Source organism: Sceloporus undulatus, chromosome 10 (genome assembly GCF_019175285.1).
Source record: "Sceloporus undulatus isolate JIND9_A2432 ecotype Alabama chromosome 10, SceUnd_v1.1, whole genome shotgun sequence".
NCBI lineage: Eukaryota > Metazoa > Chordata > Lepidosauria > Squamata > Phrynosomatidae > Sceloporus > Sceloporus undulatus.
Genome location: NC_056531.1, coordinates 12,322,819 through 12,340,361, shown reverse-complemented (window position 1 = coordinate 12,340,361; position 17,543 = coordinate 12,322,819). Strand labels below are relative to the sequence as shown.

At 42.3% G+C, this 17,543-nt stretch overlaps 2 protein-coding genes across 18 annotated transcripts in view; both read left to right on the top strand.

The window, feature by feature from the left end:
- The window catches only part of LOC121916422 (immunoglobulin mu heavy chain-like), a 21,171-nt gene extending 18,549 nt beyond the window's left edge, over positions 1-2,622 (top strand). The window contains exon 7 of the mRNA XM_042441453.1: positions 2,084-2,622. Coding sequence (XP_042297387.1) covers positions 2,084-2,403 — 320 coding nt within the window. The 3' untranslated portion in view covers positions 2,404-2,622. The remainder of the gene's footprint in view (positions 1-2,083) is intronic.
- The window catches only part of LOC121916567 (immunoglobulin lambda-1 light chain-like), a 189,793-nt gene that overhangs the window by 160,448 nt on the left and 11,802 nt on the right, over positions 1-17,543 (top strand). For 6 of the 17 annotated variants that reach the window (XM_042441831.1, XM_042441842.1, XM_042441838.1 and 3 more), the window contains exons 3-4: positions 6,486-6,523; positions 10,626-11,174. In XM_042441831.1, coding sequence (XP_042297765.1) covers positions 6,486-6,523; positions 10,626-10,945 — 358 coding nt within the window. In that variant the 3' untranslated portion in view covers positions 10,946-11,174. Of the gene's footprint in view, positions 1-6,485; positions 6,524-10,625; positions 11,175-13,851; positions 13,890-17,488; positions 17,542-17,543 lie in introns of those variants that run through there. The other 11 variants (XM_042441841.1, XM_042441847.1, XM_042441830.1 and 8 more) reach the window with 3 other exon arrangements.

Genomic DNA, 17,543 nt, shown 5'->3' with positions numbered 1-17,543 from the left:
ATATCACCTCTTAACCTTCTTTTCTTCAGGCTAAACATCCCCAGCTCCCTAAGTTGTTCCTCATAGGACATGGTTTCCAGACCCGTCACCATTTTAGTCGCCCTCCTTTGGACACGCTCCAGTTTCTCCACATCCTTTTTGAATTGTGGTGCCCAGAACTGGACACAATAATCCAGGTGGGGCCTGACCAGAGCAGAATAGAATGGTACTATTACTTCCCTTGATCTAGACACTATACTTCTATTGATGCAGCCTAAAATCGCATTGGCCTTTTTAGCTGCTGCATCGCACTGTTGACTCATGTTCAACTTGTGGTCTACTTGGACTCCTAGATCCCTTTCACATGTAGTTTCATTCAGCCAGGTGTCCCCCATCCTATATCTGTGTTTAGTTTTGGCAAAGTATCATTCAGAACATTGACCTTAATTTATAGGCCAGAAACCTGTTGTTAGCCCCAACTAGTGTAGACCCATTGAATCACTAGGTTTAACAGAAGTATCGACTCGCCACTTCAATGGGTCTACTCTATTTGGAACTACTTAAGGCTTGATTCAGACAGGTGCAGGCAAGCAGGTGGTACAGTCTTCAGGATGACTGTACCATCTTAGGGAGCAGGGTTGCCTTTCTTTTGGAAGGTGATTTCTGAAAATGATTTCCGAACCCAGTGCTTTGACTAGGATTTTAAGAAATCAATTCCCATTCGTGGCTCACCCTGGATTTAAATGATGGGAACCCTAAGGCTATGGACAGTTGGAGAAAGAAAGGAAAGTACTGTAGAAGGTAAAAATGATGGAACAACTCAAATATTTTCATAGAGAAGGAAACAAGCACGATCAATTGTGCTAATAGTAAAATGGTCGAACTGTTACAGGGAAGGGATATTCATGCATTTTCTTCAGAAAAGAAGCTTAGGTCTGTTTCACAAGGATGAATAATAATAATAATAATAATAATAATAATAATAATTTATTTATATTCCGCCTTTTCCCAAAGGAATCAGGAGTATTAGGTTGAGGGAAGGAGCACCAAATGTGCATGCAAAAGATCTCAGATTAAATCCTTGGCAATTCCAGGCAGGGCTGGGAGACAATGTTAGAGAGCCATATCACATCTCTGTAGACAATACTGAACAAGCCGAACCAATGTTCTGACATCTTATAAGGCAGCTTCTTGTAATTCTGTGTTTGGAGTTATCTGGTCTCATTGGCCTAGTCTGTACATTGTATGGAGAAAGTTTCGGATTCAATCTCTGACATCTCAGGGGAAAGAGTCCTGTCTGGAGAGTATAGACAGACAATACCGAGCGAGATCTAAGCTTGGAAACACGATGCCATGGCCTTGGGAGAATTCTGGGCGATGTTAATCCAAGAAAGTATATGTGCCAAGTTTGGAACATGATAAAGGCCAAATCCAATAACATAGACCCATTGGGATGAATGGGACTTTATCATTAAAGTAGTTCCCATTGGTTTCAATGGGGGTATTCTATTTGGAACTAAATTGGATTGCGCCTCCTCCATTTCTGCATGATGGATTCTTGATGGAGTGCATCAGGATGAAACTTGGAAAGGAAATGTTCCAAACTTCCAGACAGTGCCTCAGTTCTGAGTATGCTTGAAGATACATGCCTATTTACAGAAAAGGCCTATTATTCCAGAGGTGCTTTTGCAACATGCTTTCTTCTAATGTTTTCCATCCAAACTTGAGTGATTATGGGCCCAAACAGACAGGCCAAAGCTGCTTCAGGTCACTTTGGAGCTATGCTGTTTAAATGATGCATGCATCCAAAGAGTCTGGAAGCCACGCCAAAGCCATGCTCCAGACCTAAGGACTAGAGCACAGCTTTGGTGCAGCTTCTGGCCTCTTAAGACGCGTGTGTCATTTAAACAGCGTACCTCCAAAGTAACCCGAAGCAGCTTTATTTTGGCCTGTCTGTATGGACCCTATATTAAGCAATTCTGCCCTGTGGTTGCATCCAACAATCAGATTGCAGTTTTTGTGGCATAGAACATGTCATCACTATTGAATCATTTTTAATAATCTGCCGGACAATCACTGAACAACATTTCCCATTGTCTTCCAGGTCAACCAACGGCACCTCCTTCCGTGTTTCTCTTCCCGCCATCCCAGGAAGAGATCAAGACCAAGAGCAAAGCCACCTTGGTCTGCCTGATGGATGAGTTCTACCCAGGCGTTGTCCAGGTCGAATGGAAGGCCGATGGCACCACCATCTCTTCTGGTGTGGAGACCGCCAAACCTCTCAAACAGGGGAACAAGTACATGGCCAGCAGTTACCTGACCCTGAGTGAGTCCGACTGGAAAAGCCACAACAAGTACGCCTGCAAGGTGACCCACGAAGGCGAGACCATTGAGAAGGAGGTCAACAGATCAGATTGTTCTTAAATGGTGTCTCTGTGGTGGCCCTCTTGCCTCCTCAGAAGAATGAGTGTGTCCTCCAAGGGGCCAAGTGTCTTCTCTGATTTCCCCAATTGCTATTTTGGTTGATAAATGCTCATTTTAATTCTGTTTAGTATCACTTCATCTATTTCCCCCCCCCCCCCCCGACCCTCTGCCTCACGGAAACTTGACCTTCTTCTGTTAGCACTTCAATAAAATGTAATATCCTTCACTTGTAGCTTTTATTGACCAAATGACTGAAGAATGTGAGATCTTGAATAGAACCCTGCTGGACCATAGCAGAGTGGCTCTCTAGTTTAGCACTCAATTTCCTACCATAGTCAAACAAAAGCAAGGCAAGAGGAGTAGAGCTTCACAAAGTCCTAGAAGAACCCTGCTTTGTACCAACAAAAGATCCTGCGCTTCCAGATTTTGCAAAGAATGGAAATATGAATGCTCAAGTTGGTCCACTGCATCTATGCAGACACACAGAGACAATCTTTGTCAGTTCTATGTTGTGTTCCCTGCATGTGTCCAGAGTAAAAGGGTGGTGGACATAGGGTCACACTGGCTCTAGGACTCAGCTTTGGGACCTTTCAATTGCTCCCAATAGTTTTTGTAGTAATTTATTGATTTGATTTCTAATAATAATAATAATAATAATAATAATAATTTTTATTTTTATTCTGCCTCTCCCATAAGATTGAGGTGGGTTACAACAATAAAAATACATACATAAAATTCATAACTACATACTTCAGTAAAATCAAATAAACTCCTTATCCCCCTTCCTTAAAACTAAACTACATATCCCACCTTTCTCCCAAAATGGAGCTGAATCAAAATTAATCAGACTCCATTGACGCACCATTTCTTTTCCTTTCTTTGGACAGTCTTGTCATATTTACACTCCCAGGTCTTGCGCGTCTTCTTTTGGGAGAAAAGGCAACAAGGCGAAATGGAAATCTGCATAAACAGAAGGTCCAACATGGGGTTGGATGTCACTAACCATTTCATGGATCCCATTAGTAGGACCAACTAGAATAGACCCATCGAATTAGTTGTTGAATGGTGAGTCACAATGTGTGCAAATCCCATTGATTAAATGGGTCAACTCCAATTGGAGACTCCAAGAGGACTCAGGCTGATGGGTCTACCTTTTCCGCAGTTGCTCCCTATTAGTTGCTCCCAACTGGAGTAGACCCAACAGATCCATTGTTCAATGGCCGACCAACACATAGGTAAAGCCAACTAATTCATCAAGTATACTGTAGTCAGGATTAACCAAAAGATTTTGATATGGGTGTTCTCCACATTGTGCCTTAAGTCTCATCCTGGTTGTTTGAGGGTTTTCCAAAAGCATATATGATTGTATGTGGGCATAGGTCAGAAGAAGACTGCCCAGGCTGTTGTGTACAAATGCAGTGAAGGGATCCATGAATGAAGTCCACCATGGGTTTTCCTACTAGTTGCAGTGCCATACCTCCTGTTAGAAGAACACGCCATGGAAGCATTATCTGGAGAACCCACCTGAGTGGTTGGCAACGGATAGTCCTATATTGATATCTGAGCCACAAAACAAATGACTAGGCTTATGATAAGTAAATAGCATTCCCATACCTCTGGTCCGTCTTATCTGTCTTCAGAGTTCAGTCTCCAACCTCTGGTGCTCACAGAGGGCTCCATTGCTTCCCAAGGCCTATGTATCATGGAAAATAAGAAACCGGAGCTGCAGAAATAAAGCAGTTTGACACCACTTTAACATCCATGCTCCAATGCTATGGAATTCTGGGGTGTGCTTCTTCTCTCTGTTTTATCCTGCCTCCTTTCCAGACAAAACAATAGAAGATGGACTGTGACCATGGTGCACACCTAATTTCACAATATCATATCTCTAAAGAGTTACAAAGGAGGTTTTAATTAATCAAATTGACATTAGTGCCAAAAAATGAGAGACAAAGTCTACACTAAAAACACCATTTGCAATTTCCTGACAACAAAGGCTGTAGGACAAATACCACGGTTTGACCAGCTTCACTACTTCTGTGTAGAATAAATACGCAAGGGTGAAATGTTAATTTTTTATCATAATTCCGGATGTTCCATGGAGAGTGTGGCTGTGGGATTTTGAAAGGTGTATTCAAAAAAAGTAACTTTATGTATCTTGGGAGAAATCCAACAGAGTCTATAGAAATATTCCAACACGGCCTTGGGATAAACTTGAGGAACCCATAGCATGGTCTAAAGGCACCCTGCATCTAACCCAGGCAGAGACTTACAGTGATGTCTGATCTCAAGAAAACTATGCCATGCGTTGGCATATGCCCACAGTGGTTGTGATTTGTAGTGGAGGTCATCAAATAATTCTAGAACCTAGCCCAAAGTCTTACAATTCCAGGAAGCTCTCAGCTAGCACCCTCCACACCAAGCACTAGAACAACATATTGACTATTTTCCTAGGTCTTATACCTTAGGTGGCCATTAAGGTACTATGTGAAGGTCTTTCACTGTCATAATTCCACTGGGCATTCCTTTTCACTGAAAAGAAACAGGATGTGGTCCATGGAAGACCACCAGTGAACCTTAGGGGACACAGTGCTCCATAACTCCAAAGTCTACATGGCAAGTATATCTTTTGGGGGGGGGGTTCAACCCAAAAAAAGTGGAACACATAATGTTTGATTTTTGAGCCCTGGCTTCTTCGTTGGGTGAAGGTTTTTTTGGGGGGGGGGCATGCAGGAGGACAAAAAGGAATTGCTAGAGTCAGAGGTCTCCATTTTCTGTAAGAGGTTTGCTAAGGAGGCATTGAAGGAGCATCAGAGTGTGGTTAGGCCACACTCCTAAGACCATTTGGTTAATAATAATAATAATAATAATAATAATAATAATAATAACAACAACAATAATAATAGGAGCAAAGGAAGTAAAAGGAACGCAGTGAAAATGTTCTTCACCATTGTCAGCAACAGATCATAACTTTTTGGGAAATAGGTCTGTCTGATTAACTAAAAGCTAACTACCTGGGATAGACTTACATAAGATGGATGAAGATGAATAGGAAGGGATCCTCCTCACCCAAGGTCACACAGTGTGTGTGTGTGTGTGTGTGTACCCACACCCTACTCTCTTCCATGCCAGCATTCTCTGAAGATGCCATCCACAGATGCTGGCGAAACGTCAGGAATAAACTCTTCTAGAACATGACCGCATAGCCCAAAAATCCCACAAAAAACTGTGGATGCTGGCCATGAAAGCCTTCAACTTCACAATAGGAAGGGAGTTGTTCATCTGATGGTCAGCTCCTTATAAATCTAATCAAAAGAACTTGTTATGTCTGCAGTGAAGGCTGTATAATGCTATTGGGATAAGAATACTCCCCCTGCTTCCAAAATATCTGGGACTTGCATCCAACTAGACAGGCAAAGATAAAAGGCCTAGAAGCCATTTGGGCTCATTATCTTTTCTCCAGTTTGCGGGAAAGATATATTTCATCCTAAATTCCGTCATAAGTGAAATTCAGGGGTAACTTTCTAAAACCAACTGTCGAGTTTATAGCTATATCACCTATAATTATAATTGGTTTAGCTAACAGTTGAGACATAGTGTCAGCTAACAGGGAAGTCACACAAGAGAAAAGGTCCAGTGCATTAAATTTAAATGAAAGAGTCTGGGCACAAAGAAAGCTTCCCTGCCTGCAAAGTCACCTGAGTGACCACTTCTGAGAAACATCATCTCCATCCCCTTGACTTGATAAGCCATTGGAACTGCTTCTAGAATTCCCCTCCGAGGCTCAAGCTGTAATGAATAAAGGGTAGTCTCTGCCATGTCCCTTTTATCCAGAAATGGATGATCTGCTTGAAAGACCCCAAGAGCTCAGAGGATCTTCTTCATCTATGCTCAGAGATGAACCAGATTGGTATATTCTTTTTTCCTTCTAATTTCACCATGCAGCGCTGCTTGTTTGGAAACGGGAACCATCTAATCTTAAGGAAAGCAACCAATCGTCCTCTCTCATCCCACATGGAATTAATGTGGATGGCCATATTGGGTTGTTCAGGTAGGTTTTTGTACAGCCGTGTGTCACTGTGGTGGGTGTTCGGAGGAGGAACCCAGCTGACTGTCACTGGTAAGTCACTGAATTGATTATATTCCTTGCCTTTGCTGCTAAAATTGTGCACCTTTTCCATCATTTTGACCTTTTTTCCCTCTCTGACTTCAAGTTGACCTTAGGTTGAGGATGACTTTTAAATCCTAGCCAAAGTGGGGTGTTCAAATGCCGCTTTTCCTTCTCGCTCTTTCCGCCTATCCAAGAGCATGGGTAAATATACTGTTGAAAGAAACCTTGTCTGTCTCTTGGTTTAGAATCTAAACGCTAGACTTTTAGGTTACGACGACGTGTTTCGCAAACCTGTTTTCTGGCTAAAACCCCAAAGTTGGCACATTAATGGGGTTAGATTAAAATAGAGCAGAGCATTAGATATTAGATGGAGCATTTGAGATGTTGTGGTCCCTCAGGCGGTTAGTGGGGTCGCTTAGATCATTTTTGATGGGGATTTCTAATTTTCTCGTAACTGAGCTTTCAAGGTTTGCTTTTTAAAAAAACGTTGCACTGCCACTTTTTCTTGGGGATTTGGAGGTCCAAAGCAAAAGGGTCGCAATCTGTTTTCTGAAAAGTGGAGGAGATTTCAGATCTTTGACTGATTCGAAGACTGGAAGCGTCCTCAAAAGAGAGCCAACATGGTGCAGTGGTTGAGTATTGGAGTACGACTCTGGAGATCAGGGTTTGATTCCCAGCTAGGCTTTGGAAACCCATAGTCACACACTCTCAGCTCCGGAAAACCCTATTGTAGGTTAGCCCCAGGGTCACCATAAGCCAGAAACTACTTGAAGGCACACAACCACAATGACAAGTGTTTGGAGAACTGCACCATAAAGGTACAATCTCCAGCCCATGATATGGTCAGTATAGTTCAGACTTCCTAGGGAGACTTGTAATTGTCTATCATGCTTTAATTCTTCGCTTTCAGATTCTAACTTTGGTAAAAACTGGTGAAATAAGTCTTTCTTAACCATATCCTTCTTCTGACAAAAGGTACCATGGCAAAAAGTATACTATAGATATGTAGTAAGCCGCCTTGGGTTCCCATCTTGAAAGGCGGCACAGAAGCGAAGTAAATAGATACGTAAATAAAAATGGTATTGATATTCTTCACTAATGTTGGTCTTGAAGGAAGTAACAACTAATTTTAGCAATGTTCTTCCCGCTGCAAGAAAGTCTTCCAAAACTGTGACGTTTTCAAAGACCATTTGTAGTTTGGGACTTGTTGTTGCTGTTGCGTGCCTTCGGGTTGTTTCCAACTTATGGCAACCCTATCAAATGTTTTTCTTGGAAACGTTGTTTTCTTGGGGGAGGGTACCATTGCCATTTTGAGGTTGAGAGAGTGTGACTTGCCTGCGGTTGCCTAGTGGGTTTCCATGTCCAAGTGTGGATGCCGGTCTCCAGAGCCGTAGTCCAATACTCAGACTGGTACACCATGTTGGCTCTTATTCCGCACAAAATTTGCTCATGTGCAGAAAACAGCATTTTCTGTGTAGAAAACCACATTTTCTCGGAAGAAAATGCTGCAGTTGGGGACTCGATCATGCAAAATGCACACTTTTCTGCACAGAAAACAGCATTTTCTGTGCAGGTCACAGCAATGATCTGCACACATAGGATTTTTCTGCACCCAAAATGCTGTTTTCTGCACAAAAAATTAAAAAATACAATAAGCAATTTTCCCCCCAGAGAATAAGTCCCAAACTGCAAAGACTCTCGCCAGTCCAGGATTCTTCTCGCTGGAGTTTCCTGACACTCAGTCAACATGTTATTCAACCATTTAAAAATATATATCCATCCCAATACAGTACTTATTCCATGGCTGTATTTTTCCCAATGCATTTAGCTGAACTACATGGGGAGATGTAAAAGGATTGTTATAACCATTGGGGAGAAATAGTAACTCATCTCTTCTCTCATCGCTGCTGTTTGGATGAAAATAGGACTTCCATGTGTCTGATGTATTGATCTATTGATTTAATGATCTCTCACTGAATTTTGGAATATTCAACCAAAAGCCTTCTGCCATCGTGTCCAGTTTCACTGTATATTCTCTTACAGAAATATGTGAAACAACACAATCAAGAGTGAGATAGTTGATTTCATATATTCTTGTTTTGTGAAAACTTAGATTTGAGAAAGTATCTAAATCATTTGCTGTAATAGGCGGTGCAACATAATCAATAATGAGATTGTCATTTCCATGTATCTCAGTTATGTGAAAATAAATTATTCACGGTGGGTGCATCTACGCGATAGAAATAACGTAGTTGGATGGCACATTAACTGCCATGCCTCCGCCTTACAGAATCCTGGGATTTGTAGTTTTTGTGAGGCGCCCACCATCTTTGGCTGAGAAAGCTAAAGACCTTGCAAAACTACAAGTCCCAGGACTCCATAGGATGGAGCTACAGCTCTTAAAGTGGTGTCAAACTGCATGATTTCTAGAGTAGATGCGCCTTGAGTGGGATGTGTTTCAGGGCTTTCTTGGTCCATTCCCAACCAAATAGAGGAGCTCCACCATTTGGACCAAAGGAGGAAGAGGTGCTTCACCCCACAATGGAACTTATTCATCTCACCTTGGACCTATACAATTACCTGAATTTTGTATGGTTGTTGAAATTATATATATATTTAAAAACTGATATGCATGTTGCCTAGCATAAAGTCTGGGCTGATAGGCGACAATGAATCCTGAGGATGGGCTTCAGGATGGTAGAGTATGCACTTTGAATCTGAAGAGTCCATGATGTAGTGGTTTGAGCATTGGACTGTGACTCTGGAGACCAGATTCAAATCCTGTCTCGGCCTGGAAAGCCACTGGGTGACCTTGGGCAAGTCACACTCTCTCAGCCTCAGAAGATGGCAACCTGCCAAGAAAACCCTGTGATAGATTCACGGTAGGGTCGCCATAAGTCGGAAATGACTTGAAGGCATACAACACCAATGGTCTAGAGCAATGGTTCCTTTGGGTGTTTTGGACTTCAGCCACCAGAAGCCACAGCTAGCTTGACCAACAGTCATGAATACTGGGAACTGAAGTTGAAAACATCCAGTAGAGCAAAGATTAGGAACCACTGCTCTAGATGCTAAGTATGTTTTTAAGGAATCACTTGAGAATACATATACAAAGTCTGCATCAATCAATCAATATTAATATGTTGCAGCAGATGGAACTCTAAATGGGGAGTGTTGCATTTCTAATTTGGGCTTTCAACATTGCTTTTAACTTGCACTCTCCTCTTCTCAGCCAACAAGTAACCATTTTATGTAAGAGCTTCAGGAATGAGATTGGATGAGCATTGTGTGGGTTTGGATCTGAATGTAGGTTGAACCACATCTCAAAATGTGGGAGGGTAGATGGGACACCATCCTCTTACTTTCAGGTGGACCTGGAACCGATCCAGTTTCAGGTAGATGAATCTGAACCTGCCCTAACCATCCCATGAATGGTTTCGCTTCCAACTTTGGGCAATCTATTCATACTTGAATACTTTATCAGCTTACATGTATAAAATTTACAGTGAAAATGTTGAAAATACTTACCAGTAACCTACTGTTGTAGAGATTGGAAGCATCCTTCAAATCTGAGCATTCTCAGATCATTAGATGGACTTGATAGAAAAAGCAGGGAGACCCTGCTTTAAAATTCTGAAAGAGGTCATAGTCATGAATGGAGGAAATATTCTTCCGATGGGATCCCAGGATCGGATTCTAATTATTTTATGAGCTGTTGCCTTAGCAGTCATTACTCTTCCATTGAGATCCTTTAATCATTCAGTTACACAGATAGCAACATTCTGATGTTATGAAATGGGTCCAGAGTTAGTCACACTTAGCCTAGACGCCATGAAATCTACAAGACATGAAGCGTGATAAATTGAGTCCAATGGGTAGATTTTTGTGGGTTTTTCGGGCTCTGTGGCCATGTTTTAAAAGAGTTTATTCCTGATGTTTCACAAGCATCTGGCATCTTCAGAGAAGTCCAATTGGCTTGGATCAAACTTTGAACATCCTGCAAAGTCACATAACCAATTCCTCCTCTTGTGTTCCAGGTCAAGCACCCATCTGTCCCTCCTTGTTTCCTTGACCATCCTGCAAATAACTAGTTGTTTTTCTTCTCTTCCAGACCAGAACCCCGTCCATCCCTCCGTGTTTCTCTTCCCTCCATCCCAGGAAGAGATCAAGACCAAGAGCAAAGCCACCTTGGTCTGCCTGATGGATGAGTTCCACCCAGGCGTCGTCCAGGTCGAATGGAAGGCCGATGGCACCACCATCTCTTCTGGCGTGGAGACCACCAAACCTGTCAAACAGGGGAACAAGTACGTGGCCAGCAGTTACCTGACTCTGAGTGAGTCTGACTGGAAAAGCCACAACAAGTACGCCTGCAAGGTGACCCATGAAAGCGAGACCATTGAGAAGGAGGTCAACAGATCGGAGTGTTCTTGAAGGGTGGATGTCTCCATGGTGGCCCTCATGAGTCCATCTCCTTGGAAGAAAGAGTGTTTCCTACCCAGGTCCAAATGTATTCTCTGATTCCACCCTTATTCTAGCTTTATCGATAAAGGCTGATCTCTATCAAACCTAGTTCCATCCCCTACATCCCCTGCACTCCCGGAACCTCTGTTGTATGTTTAATTTCCAGTGTTAGCACATTAATAAAAATTGATAAATGCTATTGGTGCCTGTTTTTAACCAATTTATTAGGAAAATAAGACCATCAGGTGAATGCTCATGGATCAAACCAAGGCCTTGTTAGTTTCTGACAATGACTAGCCAAGTCTAATGCAACAACACTCAAGGTGCACACATGGCAGATTCCCTTTTGTACAGAATAAACAGCTTAGCTTGTTCCAGGTTTCCCAGAGGAGTCAAAGTTGGGTCCTGAAGCAGTCTTATGGCATACTCTCTCACACACAAATATACACAATTCTTCTCCATTTTCTATCTAGGGAGAGTGAACTTTCCTAGGGAAGGTGGACTTAGCATCATGCTGAAAGGATGACACAGTTCCCTGGCTTTTCACACTGACTGACCCAAGGCATGCACAGAATATAGTGCTCCTCCCCACCCAAATCATAGTGTATAACAATCTCAAAGGCAAACCATTTGGGCACTCGAGGAAGCCTCTTTTCCTTGTTCCTGTCCAAAAAATCCTACACAGTTGTAACCAAACAACTGTTTCGGCTCAGCTCTGATAGGTGGTTGTGCACTGCTGCAAACAGTCCCCAGCATATTTTTCCAGACCACATCCAAGACACCCATGCACGGTTAACACACCATTTGCTCTCCCTGTCCCCCCACTATTTCTAGGAAGGAACACATCATTTTTACAGATCCCTGCCTCGGAGCTCTTCATGTAGCTTTCTGGAACGGCAGTCTCCTAATGGCCTCCTCAAGCCGCCATGCCCCCGCAGATATCCTCCTGCAACATAGGACTGTGACCATGCAACTTTTGTAAGAGGCCCTCCGAGGACAACTACATCAAGCAAACAAATGAACCAGTACTTCTCAAACTTTGCTCGTCCATGTGTTTTTGGACTTCCAGAATTCCTGACTTTGGGCCAAGCTGGCTGGGGCTTCTGGGAGTTGAAGTCCAAAACACACAAAGTTTGGGAAGTACTGGTTCATTTGCACTTTAGCGCATCTAGAGAGGTCAAGGGTTGCAACAATAGCCTTTGGGGCAACACATGGTCCTAGGGTTCAATGTTGTCCGTTCTTCTGCTACACCTGAAGTGTCTGTGCAGGAGGAGATGGGTCGCCATATGGACAAGCTAGTTTTGATTTGAAGCCAAATCTGCATAATAGTCACTCCATGGACATCAGCTTGTACTGAACTTTGAACACGGTCCATCCCACTAGCTGACTGGGAGACCACCAGTGAAGCTCATGGAGAATGATGACCATGATGATGATGATGATGATGATGATGATGATGATGATGATGGTTTTATTCATTCATATCCCACCTTTTCCCCCAATGGTGAGACTCAAGGCAGCTTACAAATGATTGAAACCAGTGCATATGAAAAACAGACAAAAACATCCGTGACGTCATTCTTTTAAAACAAACACACAATCTATAGAATTAAAATCATTTTCAAATTCATTTAAAAAAAGAAGATATTTTATATAAAAAACCAGTGTATTATTAAAAACCCATTGCAGTCATTTCCTTAAAAAATAAGGGCATAGGAAAGAGTTCACTTACTGATGGGAGAAGGCCAAGGAAGATGGGAAGGGAGTTGCAAAGGCCAGGAGCAGCCACCAAGAAGACCCTATCTCCCTTGTTCCCACCAAATAAGCCTGAGAGGGTGATGGGACAAAGAGAAGATCTTAGTACTTTAATGGGCTCATAAAGGGGGAAGTGGTCCTTCAAATAACCTGGGCCCAAACCATTACTTTAACTAACCTCGGCCTATCCATCCAAGACCAAATGGACACTTGAATGAGCTGCATAGATTAAAAACATAAGGGAATCTGCTCCCTGTGGTCAGTTCCTGATGAGTCTACTGAAGATATTTTCATATTGTTGGACCACAAAAACCATGAGGCTACCTCATTGGGCTCAAACTCCACTTCAGAAACATCCAGATCCCATATAATATGAAAAACCACATTTTCTACTGCCCATGGGAGCACACACATGTGATGGAAGAAAGCAGAGCTTTACTAAGCTCTCCACTTTGGGGGTACAAAAGTATACATTGGTGGAAGGGCATCTTTCCCTCTGAATGTGAAGGAAATCCATGGCTAGCTTTTCAAACCAACCCAACAAATTCATTTTTAATCCATTAACTTACTAAGCATTCAGGTAGGCCATCCCTTCATTAGGGAAGTTCATATTTACTCTGAAAGCAATGGTCCAGAGCACTGAGATTAATTTCTATGAATCAGAGCATTGGCAAAGTGTTGTTGCCCTACAAAGGGCCATGTAAGACCTCTTTCAAGGAGCATATTCTACATCTGCAAGACTAAGAAAGTCATTGGCACCACTTCTACAGTTCTCCTCAATGACTCCAAAAATAATAGTTTAAGGCATCCCTTTGGACAGATCTCCATCCAGGTTGTGGCCAGGCTCCATGGAACCACTTGAAGCATCTGAGATGCTCATGGATGGCCAACAGGACTTCATCTGTTCCTTCTTCAGAACTTAAACAGAGCATGGCATGACTTCTAGTCCAAACTGCATGATGTACTCCAGTTTCTTTGAAAAGGGAAACACTTCATCTTAAGAACTGGTGCGCTATTGTCTACTCTGTTCCCTTATGGGATGCCCTTCTTCTGGCTGGTCTCCATGATCTACCAATGCTGTGAATGGTGGGGAGGTTTTTGTTCTGCTGTGTCTCACTGTGGTTCGTCTTTGGAGGTGGAACCCACCTGACTGTCACTGGTAAGTCACTGAATTCAGCATATTCTTTTCCGTCTGTATGAAAATATTGTAACATTTCCAACTTTTTTTGCCCTCTTCTCTCCTTCCGAATTCAGGTCAACCTCAGGGATCCCATTCCCTGAAAGGCTAATTCGTTTTATTTGGCATAAAAGTGCCATGGGTCACAACTCCCTTCATCAGATGCACCTTGAAATTGCCATAAAACTCTTTGCTCTGTTTCTGGATGCACTTCAGGTTAATGTCATGTTGTTTGAAAATCTCTAAAACGTTTTTACTGGTAGATGCCAAATCTAGCAAGAAAGGGAGTGTGTCTTGCAGTATCTCCAGGTAGCCGATTTGACTTAAATTGACTTAAATTGAGATTTTTGTGATACAGTTGTCAGATCTCTTAGCTAGAACAACAAGACTGTGCCTGTTCATGTAATGCATTGCTTAGGGATTTGGCAATCTAAAACAAGGAATTTTTGGTCTACAATGGACCCTTGGTATCTTCTGGAATTTGGTTCCAGGACCCTGTGGATACCAGAACCTGTGGATGCTCAAATCCCGTTCAACATATAAAAATGGCACCACTTATATAAAATGGCAAAATCAAGGTTTGCTTTTCGGAATTTATAGATATTTTTAAATATTTTCAAATTGTGAGTGGTTGAATCCGTGGATAAGGAACCCATGGATACGGAGGGCTGACTGTACTTGGAAGCAAAAATAGCAGGTTGTCTGGGGGGGAACTTATTTGGGCAGACAGTGAACAAAGGGTGCTAAAATGCACACAAAGCCAACTTTCTGAATGACATTTCAGTGTAACAAAAAGTTAAATGGGTCCAAGCTGGAAAAAACATTGTACCATAAAACTCAAAACCCCTATGCTTAAGAGGGTCAAAATAGACCTGTGACCTAGGATGCATCCACACTGCCGAAATGAAGCAGTTTGACACCACCTTAACTGCCATGATGTTATGCTACAGACTCCTGGGATGTGTAGTCTGGCGAAGTGCCAGAGTGCTCCGACAGACTAGGTGGACTACCTTACCAGACTACAAATCCCAGGATTCCATGACCTTTAAAGTGGTGTGAAGCAGCCTTATTTCCGCAGCGTGGCAGGTCTCATAATTAGGCCATTTCACAGTAGACACTCATGGTACCATGCTTCCATTTTACTTGTCATTTTACTTCTTATGGAGCAGGTGAGTTTTTAGTCGCTTTTAAACCTAATTATATTTTATGCGATTTTATATTACGTTTTATACTGTGTATATTTTATATGATTTTATATATGGACATTTTAACTGTTTGAATTTTCTAGTAATTGTAAAGGTTTGATCTGTGAGCCGCCTTGGGTCCCTCTGGGGAGAAAGGCGGGATATAAATCAAATAAATAAATAAAAGAAACTAATGGTTCAAGTCTGAGATTTGCAGTTGAAGGAGGAGTACTTAGAATTCCCAGCCAGAGAGCTGTAGTGCCTCCTCCAATGACAGACGTTGGGATCTCGCAGGAGGTTGCCTTGGTGGTAAAAGCGGGATATATAGTGCTGTTATTGTGCTGTGTGAAAAGTCCTGTATTTCTTGAAACCGATGCTTCCCTTTAACTGCAACTAAGACCCAACAGGCTTTTACTTTTTATCTTACTAGATTACAATTATTAATTAAATTATTGTCCAGTCATAAATATAGTGTACTTTGCCTATTTTAGTTTGACAATCCTACTGAAGTGTATGGGGACAGAGTACCATAAATCATTTTGAGACTGTAGCCTGACTTACTTGACTGATAAGACGATGTGAAAGGAAATTCTGATCTTTGTAGGGCTTCCTTCCAAATAATGCTTGAAATCCTGTATCAGCTACTTTTGTTAAATATACTTAATGGAGTAACCTCTCCTGGCCAGACCTGCCTCCCAATCCTAGTGGAAATGTCATTCCCTTAACTAGGAGTGTGTCTACATTGTAGAAAGAATGCAGTATGACACCACTTTAAGTGCTGTGGCTCTTATGGAATCCTGGGATCTGTAGTTTTACAAGGTCTCGAGCCTTCTCTGCCAAAGAGTGCTGGTGCCTCTCAAAATTACAAATCCCCAAATTCCATAGCATGGAGCCATGGCAACTAAAGTGGTGTCAAACTGCATTATTTCTACAATGTAGGTGCCCCTTCAGTACTGAATACAGGATTCTGGCCGACACATTTCGCTATGTTTGAACTTGGAAAAGTTACACTTTGGGTCTATAAGTCTCTGAATCCCCCGACTGTAATAGGGAAAAATGTAATTCTTCCAAGCTTGGTGTCTGAAATACTGGATTCTATACTGGTCTTATTTCATATTTATGACACCAGTTTGTCATGTTTCATTATTCCAGTGTCCTTCTTTTATAGTTCTCTCCCCTACTCTCAATGCAATTCATTTTCTCAAGAATAAAGACTTAGACTGTTTTCCAAATGTGAATGTAAGGGAAGATAGTGTACCTGGTTTCTATATTAGAGGCGGCATATTTTGCCAGTTCCTTCCTCTGAAATGTCACCTCCAGCACCTGATATTGTTGGTGGTCTCCCATCAAAGTAGTAACCAGGGCTGACCCTGTTTAGCATCCAAGATCAACTGAATTTGGTACCTTGAGGAGGTTTAGGCCATTCCTATTTGTATGTATGTGTGTACCTTTAAATCACCTATCAACCTTTCCGCTGCTGTCATAAACCCGGCCTGAGCTGCATCACTTTGGATTGCAAACTATAGCTCCTGGGATGGAACATGTATCCACTCCAAAAACACGTAAGAGAACAAAGAGAAGCCCAGGAGAAGGCTTCTAGTCCAGTTTTTTCCCCTGATGCTTGCACAGCTTGGAAAAGATACTTTTTGGATAACCATGCCCAGAATCCCCCAGCCAACATGAGGAGTTATGCTCCAAAAAGTATCTATGGTACTTCCATGAAGAGATGATAAAGGGGCACCGTTCCATCTTGGGTGCATCCAACTGCAACCAGGCACAGTCCTGACCAGACATAGCTACATTTCAGAAACTCAGAATCTCTATAGGCATTGGTGAGGGACTTTGGCAATAGACCATCTTTCCTTCATATGACGTTTCGGCCTAAGGCCATCACCAGGAGAGCAGCCATTCCTGTACCATTAAGCCAAAGCCCTAATCTAAAGGTGTACGAATGCATGGTGCCAATTACTTCTCCAATCTAGTAGATGCAAATGATGTTTCTTGGAAGAGACCACAGAGGAAACTTTCTAGGCAGTGAAGATCTGGCATTGTCTTAATTGTGTGTTTCTGCATGGCAAGGGGTTGGATTGGATGACCTTTGTGGTCTCTTCCAATGCTATGATTCTGTGATTCCACATTATTAGTAAACTCAGTATGGGTACATACCTTAACAATGCTGTCAATGCCTTCCAATGACCAGAAATGTAATGCTGAGCATTTGTTTCCATCTATGCGAACCGAAGGTGAAAAGCAACTCCATTGAGATGAAGGTTGTGATGTGGTGAATCTTACAACAGACTCCGTGAAATAGAAGAAACCTCAGTTAGGCACGATAAATTTACCGGGATCAAACCTTGACCATCCTGCAAATAACTAGTTGTTTTTCTTCTCTTCCAGGCCAGGACCCCGTCCATCCCTCCGTGTTTCTCTTCCCTCCATCCCAGGAAGAGAT